At 45.9% G+C, this 25,744-nt stretch overlaps 7 protein-coding genes across 8 annotated transcripts; 2 read left to right on the forward strand and 5 right to left on the reverse strand.

Moving 5' to 3' along the window:
* Window positions 1–60: 60 nt before the first annotated feature.
* LOC101777183 lies at window positions 61–2,834 on the reverse strand. Its single transcript, XM_004987160.3, has 7 exons — window positions 1,915–2,834; window positions 1,681–1,780; window positions 1,501–1,572; window positions 1,028–1,082; window positions 644–732; window positions 305–369; window positions 61–217 (listed from the first exon to the last, which is right to left on the reverse strand). Exons 1-7 carry the CDS (start codon window positions 2,676–2,678, stop codon window positions 61–63), a joined length of 1,302 nt encoding a protein of 433 aa, XP_004987217.1. The 5' UTR covers window positions 2,679–2,834.
* Window positions 2,835–3,286: 452 nt separating this feature from the next.
* On the reverse strand, window positions 3,287–5,030 carry LOC101777593. Its single transcript, XM_004987161.2, has 3 exons — window positions 4,814–5,030; window positions 4,428–4,711; window positions 3,287–3,865 (listed from the first exon to the last, which is right to left on the reverse strand). The coding sequence occupies exons 1-3, from the start codon at window positions 5,028–5,030 to the stop codon at window positions 3,287–3,289; spliced, it is 1,080 nt and encodes a 359-aa protein (XP_004987218.2).
* Window positions 5,031–6,058: 1,028 nt separating this feature from the next.
* On the forward strand, window positions 6,059–7,452 carry LOC101754738. The gene is made up of 4 exons (XM_004985982.3): window positions 6,059–6,180; window positions 6,752–6,964; window positions 7,039–7,112; window positions 7,201–7,452. The coding sequence occupies exons 1-4, from the start codon at window positions 6,133–6,135 to the stop codon at window positions 7,331–7,333; spliced, it is 468 nt and encodes a 155-aa protein (XP_004986039.1). The 5' UTR covers window positions 6,059–6,132; the 3' UTR covers window positions 7,334–7,452.
* A 65-nt stretch (window positions 7,453–7,517) lies between these two features.
* Window positions 7,518–10,899, reverse strand: LOC101755144 (DEAD-box ATP-dependent RNA helicase 50). Its single transcript, XM_004985983.4, has 8 exons — window positions 10,530–10,899; window positions 9,629–10,155; window positions 9,230–9,424; window positions 8,956–9,143; window positions 8,619–8,832; window positions 8,288–8,419; window positions 8,014–8,186; window positions 7,518–7,927 (listed from the first exon to the last, which is right to left on the reverse strand). The coding sequence occupies exons 1-8, from the start codon at window positions 10,831–10,833 to the stop codon at window positions 7,696–7,698; spliced, it is 1,965 nt and encodes a 654-aa protein (XP_004986040.1). The 5' UTR covers window positions 10,834–10,899; the 3' UTR covers window positions 7,518–7,695.
* A 356-nt stretch (window positions 10,900–11,255) lies between these two features.
* Window positions 11,256–16,710, reverse strand: LOC101778013 (transcriptional corepressor LEUNIG-like). Of its 2 annotated transcripts, XM_012842606.2 has the most exons (13): window positions 16,598–16,710; window positions 15,626–15,695; window positions 14,784–14,890; window positions 14,185–14,276; window positions 13,797–14,032; window positions 13,647–13,701; window positions 13,314–13,377; window positions 13,069–13,178; window positions 12,513–12,662; window positions 12,267–12,434; window positions 12,065–12,178; window positions 11,790–11,987; window positions 11,256–11,654 (listed from the first exon to the last, which is right to left on the reverse strand). In XM_012842606.2, exons 2-13 carry the CDS (start codon window positions 15,667–15,669, stop codon window positions 11,511–11,513), a joined length of 1,482 nt encoding a protein of 493 aa, XP_012698060.1. In that variant the 5' UTR covers window positions 15,670–15,695; window positions 16,598–16,710; the 3' UTR covers window positions 11,256–11,510. The 2 variants fall into 2 exon arrangements, with proteins under 2 accessions (XP_012698060.1, XP_022679213.1); XM_022823478.1 differs by lacking the exons at window positions 11,256–11,654; window positions 11,790–11,987 and having other exon boundaries at window positions 12,074–12,178; window positions 12,263–12,434.
* Window positions 16,711–16,991: 281 nt separating this feature from the next.
* On the forward strand, window positions 16,992–19,685 carry LOC101755831. The gene is made up of 4 exons (XM_004985985.3): window positions 16,992–17,128; window positions 17,856–18,250; window positions 18,434–18,721; window positions 19,237–19,685. The coding sequence occupies exons 2-4, from the start codon at window positions 17,883–17,885 to the stop codon at window positions 19,490–19,492; spliced, it is 912 nt and encodes a 303-aa protein (XP_004986042.1). The 5' UTR covers window positions 16,992–17,128; window positions 17,856–17,882; the 3' UTR covers window positions 19,493–19,685.
* Window positions 19,686–20,565: 880 nt separating this feature from the next.
* LOC101756234 lies at window positions 20,566–22,702 on the reverse strand. The gene is made up of 2 exons (XM_004985986.2): window positions 21,807–22,702; window positions 20,566–20,641 (listed from the first exon to the last, which is right to left on the reverse strand). The coding sequence occupies exons 1-2, from the start codon at window positions 22,472–22,474 to the stop codon at window positions 20,602–20,604; spliced, it is 708 nt and encodes a 235-aa protein (XP_004986043.1). The 5' UTR covers window positions 22,475–22,702; the 3' UTR covers window positions 20,566–20,601.
* Window positions 22,703–25,744: the final 3,042 nt, after the last annotated feature.

A 25,744-nucleotide genomic window follows, 5' to 3' on the forward strand; every position in this document is an offset into this window, starting at 1 on the left:
TCATGCAGCCTCTTTGCCGGCTGAGTTATTTGCCAGATACAAACAGCAAAAGGAGAACATTTAGGACAGCAAAAAAGCCACGGCATTAGACCAGTAACAGAGGCAACAAATGTCAGGAGTTACCGATGAACTGTGACCAGACTGCTGTAGGATTTCCTCTAGGCCTTGCTCATCTATCGGAGGCAGGGGCATGCTGATCCTACAAAATTCGTTCTCTCTGCACAACCAAACCGTACCACTTGTCTTCAGAGAATGTCTATACCCAAACCAGTATATTTCATCAGTCGGTATGTCTTGATTTTACCTCTTTCCTATAGCATCCATGTTAGTTCTCACGAAGTAGAAGTAGTCTGCAGTCTCCTCGCCAAACTGCGGAAACAAAAATGTCAGACCAGTGCAGTTATTGCCTTCAGATAACAAAACTACAGGGAGGTCACTGACATGATGAAACTGAAAACTCTGCAAGTAATATTATCCCCAATAATGTATCATTTGAAGACGCAGGTAATTGAGAATGCAATAAACAAAAGGAAAGCTTGGTAGCAAACCGAACTGTAAGGACTAAATGACCTTGTGGTATGCACATGAAGTGTCCTCGTAAGGCTTAAACATATAAATTAATGTACTGCATTACAAACCGTACCTTTCCTGTCTTTATGTTCTCTTCTATTTGTTGCATAAAAATATAACTATCCCGGAGAAGCTCTCTATTACTCTTGGAATCTAGAGCCTCTGTGACATAATGGAAAACAAAAAAGGTGAATCAGCCATTTACAAAGTTGGAGATAACTAGACTTTAATGAGTCTTATTTGTCCAGACTATAAACCAAAATGTTGTGGCCAATGATTGAATCATTGACAAACTGAATAGCATTATAATTCAGGGGAAAAGGGCACAAATTACTGACTAGAAGACCAATCTTAATCACCAAACCATTAATCCAAAACATAACGAGTGAGAACAAGAATTCCCGGATATTGAATATGCAAAGTTTGTCAAAAGCATGATGCGGAGAATCATACATACCTTTGGAAAGGGGATACATGTTTTTACTTTTTTTAGCGCCCTTTGTTCCCTGCCCCTGTCCAGTGAGATGATTATTAAGTCAAAAGGAAGAAGAGCGACACTTTCTACAGATTATAACTTAGGAATGAAGGTTAATTATGAAAAGCAGGCAACTATTGAAAAAAGGCCAAACTTCACAGGGTTGCGTTTCCATGCCAGTCGGAAAGATAATTGCAGATATTACTGTGATGGGTCCAATTAATCAGGCCGATAATGGCATTCCTCAACATCAGATAAGCACAAAAGAATGAATTCTGCAAGTATTTATCTACGATATGTTCTTTCACAATAAGATATGATGGTCCTTATTTAATTTGTTATGTGTTACTGGTATAAATTGCACACAAGCTGGATAAACACACAAAAGTTTTGTTGTAACTATCTCGAATAACTATCGATTCTAGCTAGAATGGTATATGTTTTTGCATGCTTACCTTATTAACCTTTACAATCCCAGCAGAATCTTTCTGTACCAACTCTGCTTGCTTAGCAGTTTTCTCCTTGTCCTAGTAGAACACAAAAGAAAACTGGTAGATGATCTTTTATTTAGTTATAAGCAGAAGAAACGGTGCTGTGTGCCCCCAATTCAAGTTGGCACGAATGAAATCAGTTACCTGCAACCACCTGCATCGCAGGGCAACATCCAGTGCAGTCTTCTTGTTCAGATAAGTTGATATGTTGAAACAGCTATGGACACGGTTATGCTTGGCATACCTTGCGAAGAACAAATCAAACAGAGGAACAGTGGGGATTAAATCAATAGACCATTGTAGTAACTCGACTAGCTTGCATTATTGGTATGGGGAAAACAGGAAACGGATTTGACGGAGACGATCACAAGTACGTACCGACGAAGGCCATAGAGCAAGTCTTTGTGCTCCTCCTCGGACCACATTCTGCTCGCGGCTTCGTCCTTGCCGCACTCTTCCGCTATCCGGATCATATCGGCCAACGTCATCGTCACGTCCGCCGTCTCGTCCTCGGGCAACACCGCAGACATCTCGTCGATCCCCGCTTGGTTTGGGCCGGTGGCCGGGGCAGCCGGCGGCGAGTCGCCAGCTCCGACCTGAGTCTGCTCCAGCAACAAGGTGTTGGAGACGGCGGGCGGGGCCATCGGCAGCCAAGAGTCCATTCCCCAGGGGTGGTCAGCGCCCGCCGCTTGGAGCTGGGAGTCGACGGATGCTTGGTTCGCTCCCGATCCCGACGAGCTGCCGTCCAAGTCCAACAACGAGTCGAGGGAGTCGAACTCCAGCAGCGGGTCCTGCGATTCCTCGCCCGCGCCGCCAGCCTGGTCGGAGAGGCCGTCATCGCCGTGAATCGACTGGGGGCCGAACAAGCTCCAGTCCGCAGCTTCGAGCGCCAACGATCCATTGGTCCCCGCGGGCAAGATGTCGTCGCCAAGCATCGATAGGTCTTCAATGTCGTCCAACGACCAGCTTCTGTCGGCGGTGATGATCAGGGGCGGGGAGGCCACCTGGCGCGGGCTGTTGCTCCTCGCCCAGCCGTCGCTGCTCAGCGGCGGCGGCAGGGACGATCCGTCCGCCGCCTCCGGACCGCGCGGTGTCGCCAGCGGGACACTCCAATTCCAATAATCAAATCCGCCTTCCTCCATCGCAGCGGAACGACCTGGCCGGAGCAAGCAAGCAGCACAGAAGGTAGCGGGTAGGGTTTCGCTGGGATGAGATGGCGGCGGCGGCAGCGCTAGGGTTCTGGGAGAATTGTTGGGGCGGGAGAGGTGGACGAGACCGCCATTACCGTGAGCGGTGGCTGCCTCCTCTGTGTCGTAGGAGACGGGGCATCTCGTCCAAGCCCGCGGGATTTATGCTTCGCCTCCTCGGCCGTTGCCGTTGCCCAACGGAACGGACAGCAGCCCGTAACCGAATCCTCCGCGCTTGGGACTTGGCTGACATGTCACCTCTACAGAGTCCGTACTCCGTTAACCGTTACGTTCATTGGCTACCAAGATAATCTCTGGGTGTTATTACAAATTTAATCTCAGTATTCACAGCAATAATCTGGTACACAATAATCTCAGTATTCACTTTTTTTATTTTCCAATATTTTCTTTCTCATTTTAAATGGACATTTTATTTTTTAGGCACTTTGTTTTTTTTGGCACATGCTAATATTGGAACTTTGGAAGTCTATATACTCCGTATACGCATGCTATATATGTATAAATTAAATAATATAGAACATGGTTAACATAAGCTGATCTCTTCAACCCTCTTTCTGACCACGTACGCACTTTTTCTGGCACTTTAAAAGTAGTAGACTCCGTCGTGGTTGTAGCTGCCGTCCTGCAGCAGCACCATCTCCATCGTGCAGTTTCCGCCGCAGCCGGCCAAGCCTATCTCGTCGCCGGCCAAGCAGTCCGAGAAGTCGAAGTTGCTGCTGCTGGTGGTATGTTGTGCCTGTTGCAAGAGAGTCGCCGCCGGATGATGCAGATGATGTGGTGCCATGGCGTCCACCAGCAGCTGTGTTGTTGGAGCTGTCCATCATCTCCAGAAACTGGCGGCGGTGGTCGACGAGGTTGTCAGCGGCCGCCAGATGCTGCTGCAGTGGCGGCGGCGGCGAGCAGAGACCGGCGGCTGGCCATGAGGCGCCGGGACCAGTAGTGCCTTGCTGCTCATTTTCTCCTTTACCCTTGTGGAAAACTCTGATTCCGCACTCGCTTCCTGGCGCGCGAGGCGAGGCAGTGCCCTGCGAGCGGCAGGAGGTGGGGTCCACAGTCCACACGCCCACGCGTGATTTCTCTGCTGCGGCCCCCACGCGGATTTTTTTCTTTTTCATTTTTTGCTACAGTTAAGTTTTTCCATATCATTTTGTATTAGTTAATATTTGTTTGCGTATAAGTATGTGCATAAATTCTTTAACAACATTCTCGTAAGGTTACGTCAAACGCTATGCGTATAAGTTGTGTATATCATGAAAATTTTACACAAAATTTATCACGTAAGTTGTTGGCAGAAAAAAAAATTATACGTATAAATCGTGTATATAACTATAAATGTGTAAAGTTAAAAAACTCAAAGTTGTACTTTATAAATTGTACATAGAAATTGTACGTATATGTTTTGCATACCATCAAAGTTGTGCTAAAAGTTATCTCATAAGAAATTATTACTACAAAATTATGCGTCGAAGTTATGTGTATAAGTTGTGATATTTCAAAAATGAAAAGCTGCAGTAATTAAAACTTTCTAAAAGAAATCGGATGGGGTGGAGTGGGCTGTTGGGAGGATCGGTGGCTGCTGGCGCGCGCGCGTTAGTTAGCAACGCCCTAAGTATAGTACACAGTATACACGTACAGTTACACACATAATTAAGTTCGTTGTTACCTCGGGTGGTGGCGGATTACCATGAGACGTGGCAGCAAGCGGAACTCGTGCATGACCCAGCCACTCTTTCTTCCATTGGGGGCGCGCCCAAAGTAGAACACCAGCGTCTTCCTCGTGCCAATCACCATCCCAGCTGCTGCTGCTGCTGCAGGCTCCTGGTGATCATGGTGGTGGATCACCTTGTCCTTGCCGGTGGCGTTCCAGTAACCAAGCTTGGTTGCCCGGTTCGTGCGCGAGCCCGTCGCGTACTTGCGGTCTCGATAGCTGAAGAAGTACCACTCGTTGCCGCTGACCTTGGCCGCCACTGAAACAAGACAACAAAGGAGCATGTCACACTCGTGCGATCGAGTAGCTTAGCTAGCTCCGATCCCAGGGCTACTACGAGACTACGAGAGAGTACGTATACCGGGGAGCTCCCAGGGCTCGCGCTCATGGAGGTCAACCTCGAAGACCATGGTGGTCGCCGGCGGTTGCTGCTGATGCTTGGTCTGCTGGTTATCGGCGACCTTGGCACGCAGGTAGTAGGAGATGAGCTCGACGTCGGTGGGGTGGAACCTGAACCCGGGGGGCAGCCTCGACTCCACATCCCTCAGCAGCCCAATCACCGGTCGCCGGCGATCCATCGATCTCTGATCGATCTCGGCATGCAGAATCCCTCTGCTGTCTCTACTCTAGCTCTCTCTCTCTCTCTATAGAGTACGTACGCTTTTAAAAGTTAATCACGCACGACTAGTGCATCTAGCTATATATCATGCTGTCTCAATCTCGACCTACAGTTTGTAAGATGTTCACCACCTATATGTGCAAGTATTACTTAAGAGCTGATGACTAGGGTAGATAGGGTTTGGCCCTACGTACGTTAGTACGTTATTATCACTTACCACGAATATCACACGATGAAACTATAGCCGCCCCTATAATTTGCTATAACTATTTGAGGTAGTATATTGCTATTTGTACCCATACACATTTTATTAACCACTATAACCCACTATATATAGCTTCATTTAGCTCGCTATTAGCTATTTTTAGAGTCTAGCCGCTAACGAACCGGTCCCTATATATTTAGAATCATATGGATGGAAATCGTATGCAACTTAACACTGCACAGTTCCTTAGCTTGCTCCATGTAGTAATTACCTCCAACATAATATACACATGGTCAATACTTCAAGGCTTAATATAACGCTCAGCCAATTATTCAGTTTATTTGCGGGGTACAATTGGACATCAACGAGACCATTATCTTTGTCGGCAACTGCTTAACGCACCCATTTCCAGCTCCGATCCCGTCGTGTGCTAGCGAACAAACTCACTTTTCAACTGTCTAGAAAACTTGTGACTGATGTTGAGGCCTGAAATTAATTAAAGTACGTATCTTGAGGTGAGATATGGTAAAAAAATTCGAGGAGATCAAGCTGGCCGAATGAATGTACCACCAGTAGGATTGGGCCAAATTTCTCCAATAAACGATTCTGGTCCACTATGATCCATGTTGTTGTCTCGAGATGTGTGTGGTACCAGCCCATTGCGATGTAACCCGGCAGGCCCATGTAAAAGCCCACGGCCCCAACCTAACAGCGCGTCGCCCATTTCGTTCGCACGCTATGTATAGAAGACACGCGCACCCAGCAGCAGCGGGCCGCAGCTTCCCTGGCGATCCATCTCCCATTCTCTCCACTCCGCTGCTGCTTCCGACCGGTCGGTGAGCGAGGTGCGGCGCGGATGGAGGCGGGGAGGGACCACGGCGCCAAGCGCATGCGCGCCGCCATGGTAATCCTGCGAGCTCTACCACAACCTCCACGCCCCCTTCCGCCTTCAATTTCTCCGTGCTTGTTGTTTGATCTCGTCGCGATCTGCTGCGAATTGCTTGGATGGGGCTTTTTTTCCGCGGTCTCATGATGAGTTTGGAGAGGTGCTATTGCTACTTCGAATTTGGAGTTTGCGTCTGGTTCGGAAGCATTTGGAATCGGGGATCGAGACTGGTGCCGTGTTTTCCTTGAGTTTGATGGAATCAGTGCGGGGGGTTTTGTTCCCTTTGCTCGCGTGTTCGCCGTGCGCTTTGGTTGTCGGTCGGTAGGGTTTTGAATCGTCTGGGGTTTTGGATTCGAAACCTGACTTCGCAATCTGTGGATGCGTGGTCGCAATCCAGTTGTTGAATTGGGGCTCTAACTCCAATATCGAGCCATGAGCACCATTGGGGATTTCGACTACCGACTCTAAATGTCCAGTTCAGTGTGGGTTTTCAGTTTCATCGTCAGATTTTACTCTCAACTTTTTTTGAGCTGCAGCTGTTAGGCCAACTTGATGCGTTATAATCCGTACCCTGTGTGACTCGATGCAGAGCAACGAGGTGGGCACGACGAGCCAGGGGAGCGCCGGCGGGGGCGTGGCGGCGTCCTCCGGACTCGCCGCCATGACCGCGGCCGCGACGGAGACGGAGGAGGGGGAGGAGATGGCCGTGGTTGCGGCGGAGGCGGAGGAGCAGATGGGGTCGGCGGAGACGGAGGACCACATCCAGCGCATCCTTGCCGCCATCGACAACTACACCCGCCAGGTTCGCCCAAGAGATCAAGCGACATTGAGTGGATGGATGCCCGGAGATGCTCATGCGTACGTGCTTGTGCGCAGGTGTCGGAGATGCTGGATGCTGGGCGCGCGCTGTTCAAGGACCTCGCCGCCGACTTCGAGGAGCGCCTCTGCTCGTGAGGATCTCACCCTTGGTCAATTCCTTGGCCGTTGCCGGTTTGCTTGCCGGAATCGATAATGGTCCCTTAACCACCGTACGTGCAGGATCCACAGGGAGAGGTTGGAGCGGTGGGAGGAGGAGATCCGTGAGCTGCGCGCCCGTGACGCCGCCAACGAGCAGGCCCGCGCCCTCCTCCACAACGCCCAGCTGCACCTCCTGCACACCGTCCGCGACTAGCCGAGGTCTCCGTCGCTTTCCATTTCGACCCCCCCTGCTTCAGCTGCTCCGTTCCGTTCCATCTCATACTAGGCGAGGATGCTGTGTGGAGGTTTTGGTTCATGTAGCAACTTACCTGCAAATCCCTGTTACCCTATCTGTCCAGTTTGATGTATATACATGCATGGATCAGGCAACAATTAGCTACCAGTTGCACATCTGAATGGTAGGATTAAGAAATGATCTTGTTTAGGCTGCAATTGCCATACAACAAAACTGGTTCTACAAATCCTAGATGTATGTCCAGTGCTGAGATATGCTACATCACAAACCATTGTGGTTTCTATGGGCACAGCATGTTCAGGCGTAAGGATTGCACTATTTCAGAAAGTAATTTCTGTTGGCACGTCGTGCAGCGGGTGCCCCTTCATGTTCCTCTCCATCACCCTCCTGGCCAGGGACACCTGCTTGCCCACCGCGAACACGAACGCCTTGCCGTTGCCGGACGCGCCGCGGGCCGTCCGCCCAACACGGCGCACGTACTCACTTGGATCGCGGGGGTAGTCGAAGAGCACCACGTGGTTCACGTTCGCAAAGTCGATGCCTCGCGACGCCCTGCCAGCCATCAAATGGAACATCAGCGCTGAAACGATGGCTGCAAAGGAGAAACTATAGCAGAATGCAGTTAAGCTGATGCACACCTATCCGTGCACACAAGGAACATGGAGTCCGCCGTTTGTTTGTTCAGGAACTCTTTGATGTTCGCGATGCGCTGGGCCTGATCCAACGCGGCATGGAAGGGGAGAACTTTGATTTGCGAGGCTTTCCTGTCAAGCCGCCTCAACACATTCTCAACCTTTCTGCATGTCTCGATCTGGCAACAGAAAAACACACTCATGATATAGTTATCAAAAACACTGTGGTCTGTTATGTCTGCCGTGATCAATCCATAAGGATATTAGGGAGAGGGATTACCTTGTTGCAGAAAATAATTGTTTTGCGAACAGGAGATTCCTCGAGTATCTTTACAAGCGCCGATTTCTTGTTCGAAAAGGCTGTTTCTGGATTCTTTTCTTCATTGTCATCTCCACTGCAGTCCACAAGGATCTGCAGTTGAGCCAATACAGATGTAAGAACTCTAAGAAAACAATGACGCATCGTATCAAACAATCTGCAAAATGTATATATGAAGTGGCCAATAACTAATCTGACATCCAAGATGAATTCCCTAGAGGCTCTTCAGAAAGCATATGTCACAGAATGAATGAAAGGTAAAAAAGAATGAGGAAAGTGAGAAATGCCCCACCTCTTCAAGGCGAGAGCTTGTTCGGTGCACACCAGGTCCCATGATAACCTCACAGTCAGGAAATGTTTCAACAACCTTGTTATAGATGTCAAGAGGAAGTGTCGCAGTCACGAAAAGATATTGTGTTGTCACTGGTGCAACAGTAATCAATTGATGAAGCACTTGCTCAAAACCTTCTTCACCAAATAAAATGTCCACTTCATCCAACACAACACTGCAAACAGAGAACCTCGATTTTATGCTGACAAGTTAACCCATGCTTTTGGTTCATATCTATCCTTCTGCGATGCAAAGTTCAAAGAACGAAAATATGGAAAAAGATAACGAAGATCCATACCATCTAAGGCTAGACAACTGCACAAAGCCTTCCTGAAGCAGATACAAGAAACGGCCAGGTGTTGCTATAAGTACATCAAGCTCTTGCTCAAGGCTTTCTAACTGTGTCTTCTGTCGAAATCCTCCGGTTGCCACCATAGACCTAAATGGAACCCCAGATTTTGATATCAACCGGCAATTGTTGAGGACCTGAGATTAGAACAGAAGGCTCAACTGGCAATTCCACATCTTTAAGTATCAGAAAAAAAAAGGAAAGCATTAAACAAAAAACGTACCTGAGAAGCAAGTTCAGCAGTAGGTGTCAACACTATCACCCTGGGATTCCTAGGAGATGATTTATGGAGCCCCTGAACCTCTTCGTTCCTTAAATTTTGTACTATAGGGCAAAGATATGCCAGTGTCTTGCCAGACCCACTTTGATCAGCAATAACGCAACTCCTCCCCTCCAAGATAGGACCATACGCCAGAGCCTAATATAGTTAATCATGCAGTTAATAAAGCATGACTAGGCACATGCGTGCACGGATACAAGAATTCAGCACACAAGAGATTAATGGCTGACGGTTAAGGATAAGTGCACGTATACAGAAATACAGGATGTTTTTCCTCACAACAAAAGAGACAAAACTTAAGGTGTCTCCCGAAACAGAGCATGTTCTTTTGACAGTATTTACCTGGATATGTGATGGACGAGGGAAATCAAAATTTCTCAATGCACCTAGAATTTCATCGCTGCAGCCAATCTCCTTAAAGGATCTGCGACTGAAAAATCCACTGTCCAAAGGACCTTTTCTTTTAGGGAAGTCTAGAGGCTCCCTTTGCTTTCGAGTCTGTCGTCCATAAGTAACATCAGTAATGCTACCCCATCCTTTGGGACCAGAAGTAGCTTCTGAACCTGGGGAGTCCAAATCATCACCTTTGTATTGGCTCAAAACAGAATTCAAAGAATGTCCACCTCGAGTCCTTTCATTTCTGGAGTTACTGTTCTGTTTTGCATGGCGTGCTGAGTCTGAGACAGGCTTTCTTCTTTCAAAGTAGCTTTCCTCTTCATCGGAATCATCGAAAGAAGATTCATCAAATCGGTTGGTGCTTGAGCGATTAGAACCCTCTCTCTTGAGCTGAGCTGATCTTGTAACCAAGGATTTTATTTTCTGCGCCTTCAACCTGCCAAAATTCCCTATACCTGTACCTCCCCCACTACCTGTAGTGTGAAACACAGCTTAGCTTTAGCCTTTAGCAGAAGTGAAATTCTGACGATACCACACCAGAGAGGCAAAACAACACAAGCATTACAGGTTGCAGGATTATTTATCCAAATACACCCCTGACATACATCAAAGTTCATGATTTTACCCCAAGGCTGTCATTTTAACTAGGACTGAGGTCGACCGATGGCGCACACAACGGCATGAAACAGCATTCGCTAAAGCTGAAAATTCAGTGCACTAGAGGCAGCATGGATGAAGAAAGAGCGTGGTTGTTTGAATTCTAAATGCTCAATTGGTGCACTCAGTCGGCTACAAGCATGAGCCCTGGGGTTAAGCGGTGCTCTCAAAGGGTGTGAGCGAGTGTAACCTCTGCTGGGGCGGTCGGTGGTCCTGGAGAGCACCGCTGGGGACGGCATGGCGACCTCGTCGCCGTCGTCGGTGCCGCCCCACACGATGACGCTGCGGCCGGTGGCCCGGTCCACCAGGCGGTACGCTCCTGGGGTGTCCATTGGCACCTTGTCGTAGCCGCGGGTCTCGTCCCCCTCCGCCGTGGCCGCCGCCGCCCAGCTCCGGCGGGAGCCGGCGCAGGAAACGGAGACGGAAGTCCGCAGGGAGGCAGGGTGGCGGAGCATCAGGGGAACCGCGCGGGCCTGAGCCCCCGCCACCTCCATCTCTCTCTCTCTCTCTCTAGTCTCTCCTCCTCGGCGTCGTCGTCCTGCTCTCCTCCTGCTCGCTGCCGCCTCCTATAGTCCTATCCGATAAAGAAAGATATTCCTACTCCATTTCCATTTCATTATATTGGGCCACACAGTTTGCCTTATGGGCCTTCGCTTCGTGCGCGCGTCTCCTTCATGGGCTGCTTTTATTTGCTGCGATTTTTTCTTCTTCTTCCTTGGAGAGCCAAATTCTCAACTTCCCAATTCCCATGCCAAACACAGCAAGATAACCAAAAGAAAATTTACAGAGTGGCTTGCAGTACAATTCTTCTCTCAACCTTAAAAAAAAGGAGATCTCAACCTGAAACACGAATAAGCACCAAACACGAGTAGAGTAGCATGTCTGCGACATGCATACTTCTCTGTTGGTATGGATATGGAAAACAATGCAAAAGGGATTTTATACAAAATTAGCCAGCCTGCCAGTATAAAAGGAAGAGCCAATAGCCAAAGCCAACCCAAAAGCTATTCTGGTTGCCTGCCTCCGCTGAGCTCCTACCTTAACAGAACACAACCTAACTAAGTGTTCCTGACTCTTTGCTAGTAATGTTCTTGCTAATGTAATTGGCATCTAACTAATCTAGATTAGAGCTAGCCAATGATCTGTGAGGGAACACCAGCCTAGACCTTGATCACCTCCAGACCTTGACGCATCCATCACGCGATGCGGACGCAAGCAAGCCTGTGGCAAGACATCCATCCAAATCTAACACATAGCAATCGTGAGCCTGCACAGACTCCACCTTGTTCTCCGCAAAGTTCCACAGTGTGATGGTCTGCACATTTTCCACCCCAGCCAGCAAGACAAATGAAAATGTCACCAAAATACTCAAGAAATTATCACACACAAAAAATCATTCTGCAAGAACAATGTGATCAGAACGATGGAAACTAAAGACAAATATTGATACCTCGTATCCCCCAATGACCAACGTGTTTGGATACTTCGGATGGAAGCTGCACGAGCGGAAATAGCCGTTCTGGTTTAGCTCACGGACAGGTTGTCCGTCTGTAGACCAGACCCTCGCACAATTATCACTGACACAAGCCAAGCAATTGATACGTTCGTTCCAGCATATGGAGTGCAAAGGTTTGTTATCCCTGTTACCCTGCATATTTTGGGCACCTCCATTTTGAACCAAAGCAGGAAATAAATGTGATTTTAAAAATGCACACGCGTACTCACCTGGAAACACATGCACCTTTCATCCGTCTCGACATCAGTGATGTTCACAGTGTGTCCAATAGCTGAAGCAAGAATGTTGCCATGAGGGTGGAACCGTACTTTTGCTTTACCTGTCTGCACGATCAGATAAAAGCATACATGTCAGAGGACTAATATGCAATTATTACATTGGAAATTGAAACTGGGAAGACATCGGACCTACAGCTTTAGAGATGCGTCTTGGGTTAGGTTGGCCTATTTTCCAGTAAAGAACCTTTCCGCCATCATCACACGAGCAGAGGAGTGAAGTATGCTTCGGATTAAAATCTACTGAACTGACCTGAGTGTTATGCCCCGTGAAGCTCTGGGCCTGGACACAATAATCATCACCCTGTGACAAGAAAAGGGTACTCATTTCAATAATCATCTCCATGACTAGCATATGGACAGATCAGAGTAGTTTTGCTACCTGAGATGTGTCCCACAGTCGCATAGTTTTATCAGATGAAGCTGTTGCAAGCATGGCTTCATTCCGATGAAAGCTGATATCTGTGATGAAGCTAGAGTGTGCTTCCCAACTGCGGTGCTCTAAATTGTTTCTGAGATTCCAAATGAAAACCTAGCAAGTTTCATAACAGAAGTTTATAATGATAGAAGAAATTACTGTGTAAATGCAACAGTACATGTTAAATGCACCAGCAGGTAATAACATGACAAATTTCCCTAATTCCCCTAACATGAAAAATTTTCGTGAGCTTTTTTGGAGTCTTCATCTTATAAACAATGAACACCTTCTTCATTTCATTAATTCATAAACTGCAACCAATATTGGATTATTGAATGTGCTGGACATCAAAATCCATATAATTTCTCAGACAGTGCAAGCTTAAATACCAAACAAGAACGGCCAATCCTACCATGAAACAAATATTCAGAGATTAGTAAAGAAGCAGGATCTGCCAACCAATCAGTATTCTCCATTCCAAAGTTTTGCAATTCACAATGACTCAAATTGCACACTTTACCTTGTTTTCGTCTCCAGCACTAGCCAGCAATGCCCCATCTGAAGAAAAATCACAGCAAAAAATCTTTTTGCTACTGGCTTTCAGACTTAAAACTTCCTCGATGATGATTCCTGGATGTGTACCAAGTACTTCATATCATTATATTTCTTGGATATATATACAGTGGTGAATGTGGTGTTTTCTTTATCTGATTCTTTTTAAAGAAACTAGTGCTTTCAATAATTCTTTAAATGTAGAAAAAATACCCATTGTTTTCTTCGTAACAACATCCCCTGATAAATCAAGCATGTCATCTGCACATTTTCCATACTGGCAAGAAAGCTTTAGTGATCACCATGTACATCATACAGCTTTTCGATAACAAATATGAATGTTTACTGGAGCAATGTTTATTAGCATAACAGAACTTCTGCCCAACATACTGCAGCAATGTTTATTAGCACGACAAAAATTCTGTCCAATATCTATGCAGTGTTAGTTTTACTTCACAACAATATAAATCATAACCTCACGAAAAGCATACGAAAGAAACTAAAGAAAACAGTAAAATATAAAAGGCAATATTTGTAGAAACTTACAGGTGGCTGTTGATACGGTTGCGGCATATGCCTGGGGGCAGTCCTATAGTATGTGCTGGTGTAAGAAATAATTACTGTGAATATAATTGGAGAATGATGGAAATGTAGATGAAATTTATTAAGGAAATTTAGCAGAACTACAGGTGTTACCTCTTATAGACATGTGAATTTACTAGGTCCATCCTGCCAACACCAGGGAGTTGGTGGAACTCTTGAGAATTCATCTGGGGTGAATCAGCAACAGGATCCTGGTGCATTGTATGGTTGAATATGCCATCATTTGATCTATTTGCATTGGCAAGAGTAGCAGCACTTTGCTGAATTTGCTCCTCTGCTTGACTGAAGTGGTTGCCCACCTCCAATGGTTTTTGCTCTGGTGCATGCCCCTGGATCAAGTTAGAAGTTAAACTTTAGAGAAATGTGTCAATATTTTATTTTTAAAAAACACAATCCTAAACTCCTTCAGAAGGGCCTATATTGTTTCAGTGCACAAATACATCCTATTAGAAAACAGGCAAGGGGGATGCTAATTACTTACTTCCGGGCATGCCGGATCACCTGGACTTGAAATGAAGGTTGGCCAAAATATAGACCACCAATCAGAGAGGAATCCTCCAGGAACATCAATTTCTGACATGTATAAAAAAACATAGTCCCATTAAGAGATATCATAGTAACTAACTTGAGGATAATTAATGAACAATTCCAGGTAATCTGGCTCTATGTAAGATATTTGGGTAGCTCAGAATAAGCATATCTACACCAGATGATGAAATTTACAGATGGCTGTTGTTACAGATGATTACCGATAATCATAATTTCAGATGTACAATGGGAAGAGACCCATTTGTTAGGTAACAATTGTATTCCATAAAACAAGCAACTATGCTCGAAGCCACTTTTTCTGGAATGATCAAGAAATGAGTCAAAATAATAAAACTATTGGAAAATGATGTTATCTATTACAGGACAAAATTCCATTATTTCTTTAAGTCCCATCGAGAAAATTAACGAGTTGGGGATGAAGACAACAACAGAAGCTTAAGTGCACATGAAAATGGTATTTTGGGAGGATGTCTGTGAAGGTGATAACCATTTTGAATAATAAGTGCACATCATGGTCATGAAGGTAATTACTTTGAGGATCAGTTGCAAATGGCTTTACTTCAGTCTCTTTCACAAAGGCTTCAGCAGTTGCGAGCAGATTGCGTTGGATCAGGTAATCGTAAATGTAGACATCCAGCCTATGAAGGAAAGAATTAGTAAAATTTGAAATAAACTCAATGGCTACTCATGAAGAAAATGGAGAATAAAAATAATTCTGTAGGCATGCACATCCACAAAACCAATGAACAAGCTAACATTATTGGTAGTCTGAACAGACAAGATAAAAGCACTGAAACACAGACGCACATTAAAATAGTGTAAACTACCACCTCTGCTTTATAAATTTGTTTGGTATGCATATGTAGGAAGCACAAAACCTAAGTACAAGATTTTACCGAATTGGATATTTACCATTAGATAAATGTAATAATTGATCTGTGCAATGGCTACAGGTTTGATATATATGATTCCACTAAATGTTACTCAAATAGCAGTATGCCGGCTGGGCATGTGGACTGGATAAACATTATCAGATGAAGGGACTAACATGAATAGATGCATATCAGTGACAATAGTTGCACAACTAGTTTAACAAGGGAATGCAAAAAGATCTTCAACAACTTGGCAAGTTGGCATTAGTAGGTAAGTAATGCTCAAAATGCAATATAAACTTCTTTCCTCTTCTCAAGCTTAATGAAGGGCAATTCCATAAAAAGATGCTCAAAATGGCAAGTCATCACATACTCAAAAAAACTTTATTTAGGAAAACTGCATCTGGATTTATGATGAGTGCAAACATTGATACCTCGGACATGATACAACAACGAACATAAGCTAACAGGTCCCCATTTTTTTTTAAAAAAAAAACTCACTCTGTAGTGTAAGGTGGAGGAGGTAGAGATACCTCCCTGTCCATGGCTAAATAAGCTCACCGACCTGCAACTGCACCAAAGAAAGAAGAAACAAATGAATAATTAAGCAAATAAGCACAACAACACCTTCTTTTTGAAATAAAAGAGAGACCAATACATCTTCTTTTTTTAAAAAATAATGACCAGTCAGTTATAAACACCACCCCCCCCCCCCCCCCGGCTTGCAAAGTAATGTGTTACTAAACTGGCAGATGGAATAATCGTTGAAGCATGATACAGTGGTAAATTTCAGAAAACTGCTTCACATTGGTAATGATCGATGAAAGTAGCCTTCATAATTAATTAGCCACCAAACACTTGACAGAACTCCACCGCGCAAACAACATGCAAAGCACCCAAACTTTAGAGAGAAAGCTCGTGTGTCAGCAGCCAGGCCGGAAAAACAATAGCTATGTACCTATCGACTGTACATCGTGTCGAATCAACCAAATAAGCATTGGGTTTCGCATCAATACTCTGTTCATCCGAACCCTAGCAATTGATGTAGTAGTACACTTATCCAGACAATAAAATAAACATCAGATTGAGATAGATGATTAACCTGGTGAGGCAAATAGAGCGAGCACAATATTAGCTCGATCGCCCCCGACGGCTATGTCGGAATAGGTGGAGAGACCTGTTTAAAAACCCCCCCACCAAAAATCCAGGAGCCCTCACCAAATTTCGAGAAGCGCGATCCGATAAAGCAGCATGCATGGAAAGCGGTTATCAAGCTAATCCGATCCAAAGCCATCCCATCCCCGCAACCGAGGTCTCCACCACATTGCGTTATCCGAATCGAGCCGATCGAGGAATGCCGAAACCCACGCGATTGCCCGGACGTAATCGATCAATCCCCAATCTGGCCCGCCCAAATCGCCCGGAGAGACCCGCTCGACAACCCACGGGGATTGGCGGGAGAAGCGAACTCACCTCCTTCTATGCTGGGCGGATGAGGGGCAGGCCCTGGCCTTGGGCTTCGGTGAGAAGCGATCGCCGCGCGAGCTGCTGCTGCTGGGAGGAACATTGGTGGTGGAGGACTGGAGGGGAGGGAGGAAGGGGAAGAAGCCGCGAGCGGAGGGTATTTATATGTAGTGCTGCCGCGGGCTTGCCGCTTTTGTTTGTGGGCTGGGAAGAGACAGCTCCTTTCTGTAAGCCTTGTATAAAAAAAAACGAAATTCCTTTCTGTAAGCGATTCGGTTGGGCTCGCAGCCCGCCCCGTCGCACATTCATCGTGTGGGCCTTTCGTCGCTGGGCCGAAGGCCATTTTTATTTATAGCATCTCGAGGCCGAAGGTGACGAGGAGATTGCTTGCTTACGATCGGAATTTTCATCTGAAAAGAAATCGGATTTTCGACCACCGCCTCCAACGGTTAGAAATACGGGAAGGTCACCCCTCCCCTGCCCTAGCCGCCACAGGAAACCAGATCAAGGAGAAGAGAGATCCAATCAAGAAAACAACAGGTAATCCCACCGATCCTGTCCCTGCGTCTCCCCACATCGTCCCCGGCGGCGAGGCCCCGCGGCCAGGCCGCGGGGAGGCTCGCCGCCGTCTTCCTCCCCACCTTCTTCTCCGGCGAGGCCCTGCACAGACTTTTCTTCGGGCGGGTCGGCGCTCGGTCGGCCATGCGCACCGGCGAGGCCCCGCGCCAGGTGCGCGGTGGATTCCTCGTCGGCCGCGTCGGGGTCTTCGCCGGCCGCGTCGGAGATTGGATCATTCTCCTGTTGTCAAGGAGACAAAGGATACCTGTTTCAACTGTCGTTCTGATGCATAATTGATTATTCTCTTCCCAGTTTCGTTTGAAGTGGCTGTCTGAAGTGCCTCTAGCCAAGTTCCATTTTGTTTTGGTCACGTGTTCTTGTTTACAGTAATTCCTATCTATGCTGAAATTCCTACGATCGGTTGCGTTATATATATTTTTCTCGCCTCTGAATATCTTAAAAATTATCATGCATATATTACCACTCTTAGCTGCTGTGTGTATCATGTCAGTCTTGTTTTAGAACAAATTCGTGGCAAATTCTGCCTGTATTACTCCTACCTGGTACCTGCTGTATCTCTTTGATTGTAATTACCATGATATTAGATACCTGTGTGGGTTTAAGAGTCAAATTTAACTAAAGACACACATGAATGCATGCTGTCGATTTCTGTATATTAGGTTTCACATTATCTCTGCAATGATTGCAGGTATTGCAGGTGCAGAAGACGAAGGAAATGGAGCCTGCAAACTTGCGTGACTACATTATCCATGGCGAGAGCTGGATTGCTTTGAATTCTTACATGGATACTCTCCAGGGAGGCCCTCTTGTTGCAGATGCTCCCAAAGGCCAGGAGGAGGGGTATCTCCCAAGACGCCTTCACCTGAATGCTCAAAAGACCATGTATCTCTCCATTCGGTTGCTGCTGAGTGTCATACGAATTGGCCGCTGCCCGCGCAACTTAACTGTCAACAGCATTGTGCTAACCCGCCCTGATTTCCGTCCAAGATTTGTTGGCAATGTGGACTTTGAGCAGAACCCTGATAATCCAACTTGTGATGCAGCAATGTCTGCCTTAGCAGGAATCTTTGAGAACATCCTGTGGTACTGTTTCTTTTTTCGCCCTACTGCTGTTTCTATTTTGCCATGTTGCTGTTTCTTTCTTGCCCTACTGCTGTTTTTGTATTATAGTGCTGTTTATTATTTGCCTATTATGTTCACAGTCAGTGTGCTGCTTTTCTTTCTTATGGCCTAATGTACTGCTATCTTTTTGGCCTATTCGATCAGGAGTCATCTGCCTGAGGACGAGTCTGTACCTGACGAAGTGCACAACTTGCTCTATCTTATGCGTCAGCAGGACAGCTTCAAGTTGACAGAGGCAATTCAATATCATTCCTGCCTGGTCCCCCTGGAGAATAGAGGGCATCTCTTTCTGAAGGAATATCAATACACAGTTGATATCCTGAGGAAGATTGAGCCGTTAAATTTCAGATACGTGATGACTCAGCTTGTGTACCCGAGACATTGGAAAATCATAGCAGAATCCAATCCTTACGTCCAAGCTGTGATTGAGAGGTATGAATACACAGTATCTTGTTTGTTTACTTTCGTACCAAGCTAACCTGGAGAACCCAGATATGTTTATTAAATTGCAATTCTGTTTTACTCCCCTATTTTCATCCTTTCAGTCATCCAGGAGATTGATTTATGTCTTTTCTGTTATTATCTCTTGCCCAATTTTCTTTAGATGTTTTTGTCACGGGCTCACTAGCAAAGGAGATGATTTATGTCTTTTCTGTTATTATCTCTTGCCCAATTTTCTTTAGATGTTTTTGTCACGGGCTCACTAGCAAAGTTCGAAATATCTGATACTATGTGAACATTCCCTTGTACAAGACCATTTAAAAGTTTGTTAACTGTTACTCTGCCCTTTATCGAGTTAACAATCTGAGTAATATCCTCACGGATGTGATGGAATATCTATGCTCATGTATCCTTTTTATTTTTTATTGAAGTTTTCCTTATGCATAGAGGACCTGCTTCATTTAACCTATGATAATACGGCTCACTGGATTTCATTAAAATTTCAGGGGCGACTATGACTCTCTAAGAAGCAAGGAGTCTACCTGTACTCCACTTGAACTTCTCAAGCATGCCCCCACCTGCCACTGCCTCCAGGACTTTGCCAACAAGTGTGTGCCGCATGGCCTGGGCTTTGAGCCTAAGGATATGAACCACGCCCTGTACATAATGTCCGAGCACTTACTAGCCTCGCTCCAGCTGGCTCTCCACCGTGTAGGCCATCTCGCCTGCCTACGAACCGGCTTCCTATTCCCCTGGAATTAAAATGTAATCGGCGAACACTGGTGTAGTTAGTTATATAGATACTACAGAATTTATACATTAGGTCTGTTATACATTACTGTATATGGCTGAAAGCTCGTTTTGTTTTTTGTAGTAAGAATATATATCTCGACACTCAGATATATTAAAGGACTAAAGAACGTTGAGTTGGAAATAGTGTATCTGGTCAGTGTCAGTAGTGTCTTCTTTGGAGTGTGATCAGTAGCTCCTGGTTCTCAACTATAGACATGTTCTCTTCTGCAGAACCATCAGGTTCTGTAGTCAAGGAATCGATCTGAACCCCTTCGAAAGACCATGAATTAGAGTTGACTGTGTGTTCAGTGGAGTAGATTGCAGCTCCCTTTCGAGGTCAGATAACTCCTTTGATGTTCTGATAACCAAGAGACTAGTTTTTAGACACTATATTATAACAGACTGTGTGTTTAACAGGATGTTACCATAAAAAGACAAGAAATTAAGTGAACACCAGCCACAAGGAACAATAGAAAAATTGTAACAAAGAAACTGTTCCAAGAAGTGTTGCTACTCTTATTGACCGTGCAGCAGTTGAGAGACCATAGTATTAGCAGTAAAACATGCTAGCGCACACAGCCGCACACCAATTTAGAGAAACAGGACTAACCAATTTAGAGAAACAGGACTAAGGAAGAGGAATTTATCAGAAGATATACTATGCGTTTCAGGAAGATACTCTCATAGGTATGATTAAATTCAGACAATTTCACACTTAATGAATACAACATAATTAACACCTCTAGGTACCTGATGAATGCAGCATAATTAGCATACAAGCTCTGACGCAGCTCTTCACCTGATTCATAGCAAGAACCTGGACTTCAAGTACCTGGTGAATATTACAGTACCAAGTAGACTAAGTGGCCATGCTCTATTACACAGTTACGGAAATTTGAACTACTCTAAATTTGAACTCAAATGAAACTCCATCTAGATCATGCAACCCATCTAGGAGTAGCGGTTGTAATTGTATTGCCCTTGCATCTGCTAATAGTAACAAGTCATTTTATAATTTCCTTTACTTATTTCATTTTAGGAATCTCGATATCTATATTCGTTCTTGAACCATCTCCACCTCAAGTTCTCGGAGTACGAGAGAACAAGAGAAAGAGACTGCTGGAAGTACAAAAGAATAAGAGAAGCCCCAAATTATGGAGCAGAACATTTTGAGCATGTGTAAATGACAGTACATGCAGGAGTAACTGAACTGAACTGACAGTACACATGTTAACTGGGCATAGCTTGCTTATGAATGTGAAATGCTGCTTTTCAGAGATTAACTGAACTGACAGTGCACAGGTTAGCTGAGTATAGGTACTTACCAGTATTAGAATAAGCAGTACTCCCAATACTACTCCATTAAGCATTTTCAGTTTGGCAGTAGATGAAAGCATTTTCAGGAGTATAAGAAATGAAAGCAATAGGATGTACTGAACCTGAACTTGGTGACAACAATAATAGGTTGTCACTCAAGAACATGTGCACTACTCCAGCTAGTTTAAGTAACAGCAATCATTTATAGGAACATGGAAAGAAATAAGAAAACTTAGAACTATAAATGTACTCCCAGTATGTACCAATGCAGGTGCCTGAATAGCATTTAGCAGTACAATTCCCAGTAATTATTCAAAATGACAATGTTACTGCAAAATACCCAAAAAAAAACACTAGCAGTGACACATCTACCACAGGTAAGTACCTATGTACACCATATTACTTGACCTTGGCACTCGAAACAGCCATGACCAGGGTGAGCAATACAGGGTGTTAAATTTACACAAGGTGGTGTGAAGTTTTTACCTAACAAAACCATTGTGCTAATGACCCAAAACTACCCTGTTTGCCAATATGGACAATACAAAATGATTCAAGCAACAAAATGATGACCTCCTCCTATCTACTGTTTGGTTGGAAACCGACCTCGATTTAATCCGCAACTCAATTGTGGCGAGCACGAGGAGGCAGCATAGCAAGACAACAACGGGTAGGCCTAAACTGAGGGGAACCACATGTCAGCTTAGAGCTCTTCTAAGATAGGTTCAATCATAGCACTAGCTAGCAGTCATATTACATTCTCTCAAGTTCTAAGCTTCATGTACATGCATTCATAATCGGTTATTAGATAGAGAAGAATGGAGGCACGTCCGAACATTTTATTTTCCAAGGAAACGCTAACTGCACATGATTTCGATAATAATAAATAATAATAATAATAATAAAAGGTACAATATCTTATATGTTATACATAGAGCAGAGCGTGGAGCCTAGTGGCATGGAGTACCATTCATCTTTGCGTATCAGCAACTGCAGTTCTGGGGTGACCTCGACGGCGCTGAAGGTGATAGCTTGGCGTGTTAGCCTGACCAAGTTGGTCATGTTGTTGGTCACGAAAGGTTTGTAATTATATATATATCCGGTATCGATGAGCATAGAAATGCAAAATCTGCCGCCTCCAAAGTAAGCAAGGCTGGCGGTTTCGAGGACTGGGCGATATCCGAGCCTGGAGAAACGGGCCTCCGGCCAGGACTTGATGATCGCCGGCGGCCTGGCCTCCATGTCAACGGCGCAGAAGTGGCCTCCTTCCTCTTTGGAGCAGAAGCCGAAGAGCAGCTGCCGGCTGTCGCCCAGAAAATCAGGGACCAAGATCGCCTGGCCCATCATGACAGGCAGCTCCCAGGTGCCTTCCTTGTGCCACCGGCGGCGCGCGGTGTCGAAGGTGAAGGTGCCTTCGCCGCAGATAGAGACCCATATGTGCGCGCCGGCGACGAAACATGCGGAGAAATACCATTCTGGACTGGAGAGGAGTGGTGGATCCGGGATGGGGAGCCAGGCCCAGCGCCGGCGGTTCTCCTCCTCCTCCTCCTCCGTGTCGTGGAGGCGGAGTAGAAGCTCGAAGTGGTGAGCACCTTCGGGATCACGGTGCGGAAGGCGGGACATGGCGAAGAACATACCTGCGACGGGAACAAGTACAATTTTGAAGAGAGGGGAGCTCGGATGGAAAAAGAAGGGAAGAGAGGGGGTTAAATGAGAAAAAGCTTCTCCTTTCAGAGTGGGGGACGGTCACCATCCTGCTCCTATTTATCTTTCTGTGTCCAATTGATATATGTGCTAGGCATCCCTCCTAATTTGATTGTTGTTATGTACTGAAGCTGATTAGCTAACCATCCCGATTAATTTAATTACTTATTTCTTTTTTTCCCTTTAGAGGTTGCTGCTCAGTGCGTAGAAATATATTGGTGTCCTAGAATTTTTATTCCTAAGAGAAGGACTATCAGAGTCTCATCAGTTGAGGCAGGTATGGAAATCTCAGTGCCCATGTGCATCATGTTTCTATGCAATTCTAGTAAAATATTGGTGGCCTAGCATTTAGTATTGCTAACAGAGTACTTTCAAATGTCATAAGTTTGACTGTTGAGAACTGTCACTCTTCTATCCATGTCACTTTTGTTACAGCATTTGCTGCACTGTGGCTAACGATGACCCTAGGACCACTCTTTTGTTGGCCTAGCATGTATACTTTCTTGTTGTTAATAATGTGGATCTTGCATTACATCCATTTTTAAGTAACAAAGGTCTGATGCCCTGGTATTACAATATTTGATTGATCTTTCCTCACGATTCCTTTTCTTTGTGATGGAATTGATTTCAGATGTGCATGGTCTAATTGTGTGAAAAATACATCCAAACAAGCGACGACAGCAAGACCATGAAAACGGCGGTACGAAACAGCCCGCGGAGCAACCCCCGGCAGCAGCTGCCACCCGCCGCTCCGCCATCGTCATCCTCGTCGCTGCCGGACTGATCTGAGTTGTAGCCGCTGCCGTCGTCGTCATTGGCCTCCCCTTCTGTGCTCACGGCCGGCGCCGGCGCCGGACCCTTCATCATCTCCTCCTGGTTCTGATGCTCGCCGTTGGCCACCGCCGGCTGCTTCTTCTTCTACTTCCTGTTGCTCGCCTTCTTGTCCATGCGACCGTGCTTTGGAGCGTCGCCGCCGACCCCGCTGCAGCTCTCCCCGTTGGGCGCGGGCTGCTGCTTGTCCTTGGCCTCCCCGTCGTCAAGTTTCCTACTCCTGGCCATGGCCACCGCCTTCTCGCTGTCGCCGAGGTCGTTTTTGGCGAGGACAGCCCACATGGTTGGCGCTCGCCTTGATGCCTCCCACCATGTCGCCGGTCGTCGACGTTCCACGTACCTTATTGATCGAGGTCGCAGCAGAAACGTACGATAGATCTCGAGCGTGTCACGCTGTGCACCCTGGCTTTAAAATAAGAATCTGCGTGGACAGCATCAGATTTCCTTTTTGTTCCTCCAATTGCGACACAGCATCTCTGATGGAGTTCGTGGACGAGCCCGTCTTGATCATCGTACACTGCTAGTACTCGTTGCACGTACGTTTTCCTTGGGTGTACATGCATGTTGTGCTAGCCAGATCGAGTCCTGGTGCTCATGTACTGTCGTGTCATGATCGAGTCCTAGCCGGTGTGGTGATCGTGCACAAATAAACTTGAATTGGTTGGAGTCTAACACGGGCGGGCCTGCTAGTACACCGAGTTGACTATATTTACCACAATGGCTCACTTGTCAATAAGATTAAGTTGGACAAAAAAAAATGAGCAAAAGCGGTCCACATTTTATATATACTATATATACTAGTAGAAGTGCATGTGCACATGCACGTGATAAAAAAAGGATTACATACAAGTGTCAATAAATATTAACATGAAACTATCATTTAGAGTTAAAAAGATGATAAAAAATACACATTCTATTGATTCAAGAGTAAAAATGAGCCCAGCCACTTCGAGAACCCTATCATGGCTCATCCACATTGGCTATAGCATTCTCCGGTACGGGCATGCCATTAAGCTGATCGAGGTCTTCTCCAGTGCCCTGAACTGGAAGGTCCTGGACTGGATCTTCTTCAGCCTCCTGGATCTGGAGGTCCAGTTCATCTTGTTGAACTTCTCCTTCCTGGTTCTCCACCTGAACTGCTACGTCATCAACTTCTGGCTATCCGTGTGCTTCAGGCACGACCTCATCAACTACTGGCCATGCGTGTGCTTCAGGCATGGCCTCATCAGGATTTGCATTCAGGTCAGGCAATGCTGGGCTGACGTTGATGTTGAGGGGCCCAGGAGGGTGAAAAGGAGGCAACAGTTCATTGGGGCTCAGGAAGCCAGGGACTATAAAGTCATCAACAAAACCACCAGGAGGAATGTCTTCATCCATCAAAAGATCACCCATCATGGTCTGTTGAATGATCTCACACTGAACTGTTAGGGATACTCCCTCGATGTCATCTCCTTCAGACATTATTGGATAATGTGGAATATCCACCAAATTAGTAGTTCTTATTTTGATAATGACTCTGGAAAGTACATTATCCCTCTACCACAAGATGAGCCTTCCAAAGGACATGATTGTGTCCTCAATCTCTACTGTTGAGTGACTATCCACTAGATATCCTATCAACATGAGCCATCATTCTCTATTGAAAAGCACCCTTCTAGCATTGGCCCTCCTGTTGTGATTGACAAACTCGAAACCTAGCCCTTCATGCCAGTGCGGACTATGGTGAACCAAAGCATCCTTGTCCGAGGGTCGGTCCAAACGCACAAATGCCTGACCTCTACCAAATGGGCATGACTGAACTTCCCAGACCACAACACCATATATACCTACCAGAAATTCCAAAATGCGGTGACGGAGTTCGTCGAAGGGAATATCACCGGGGGGAAGATTGGAGACAGTGATGATGGCGAGGTCCTCGTTGTTGGGTCTTGTTCTTAGCATAACCACGTGCGCGAACTGCTGCTGTCCCTGGGTTAGGACCCTCTCGAACCCCAGGAGCATCATCGGCGAAGGATCTATGTTGAGGAAGGCCATTGGTGTAGAATGAGTGGGATTTGTGCCGTCAGTTGCAAAGGGTGTCCAGACCGGACTGGGGTTTTCTTGCGGTGTCAATGGAGGACTCGAGGAAGAGAAAGGAGTGACAGTTCAGTTTCCTACGAAACACTGTTGATATTCCGGAAGAAGGGGACTTGTCGCGGGTGTTTGTCGGGCCCAGGAGTCAAGGAAATAATAAATAGTTACTATAATATTGCCGTCCCTGGATCAAGACCCTCTCGACGCAACTGATCGCAAATGCTCGGTGGTCCTTTCGGCAATTTTGTTTCCAGAAATTAATGGATCCAATATTAGGGAATTATTATTGAATTAGGA

The sequence above is a fragment of the Setaria italica genome, chromosome IX (assembly GCF_000263155.2).
Source record: "Setaria italica strain Yugu1 chromosome IX, Setaria_italica_v2.0, whole genome shotgun sequence".
Lineage (NCBI taxonomy): Eukaryota > Viridiplantae > Streptophyta > Magnoliopsida > Poales > Poaceae > Setaria > Setaria italica.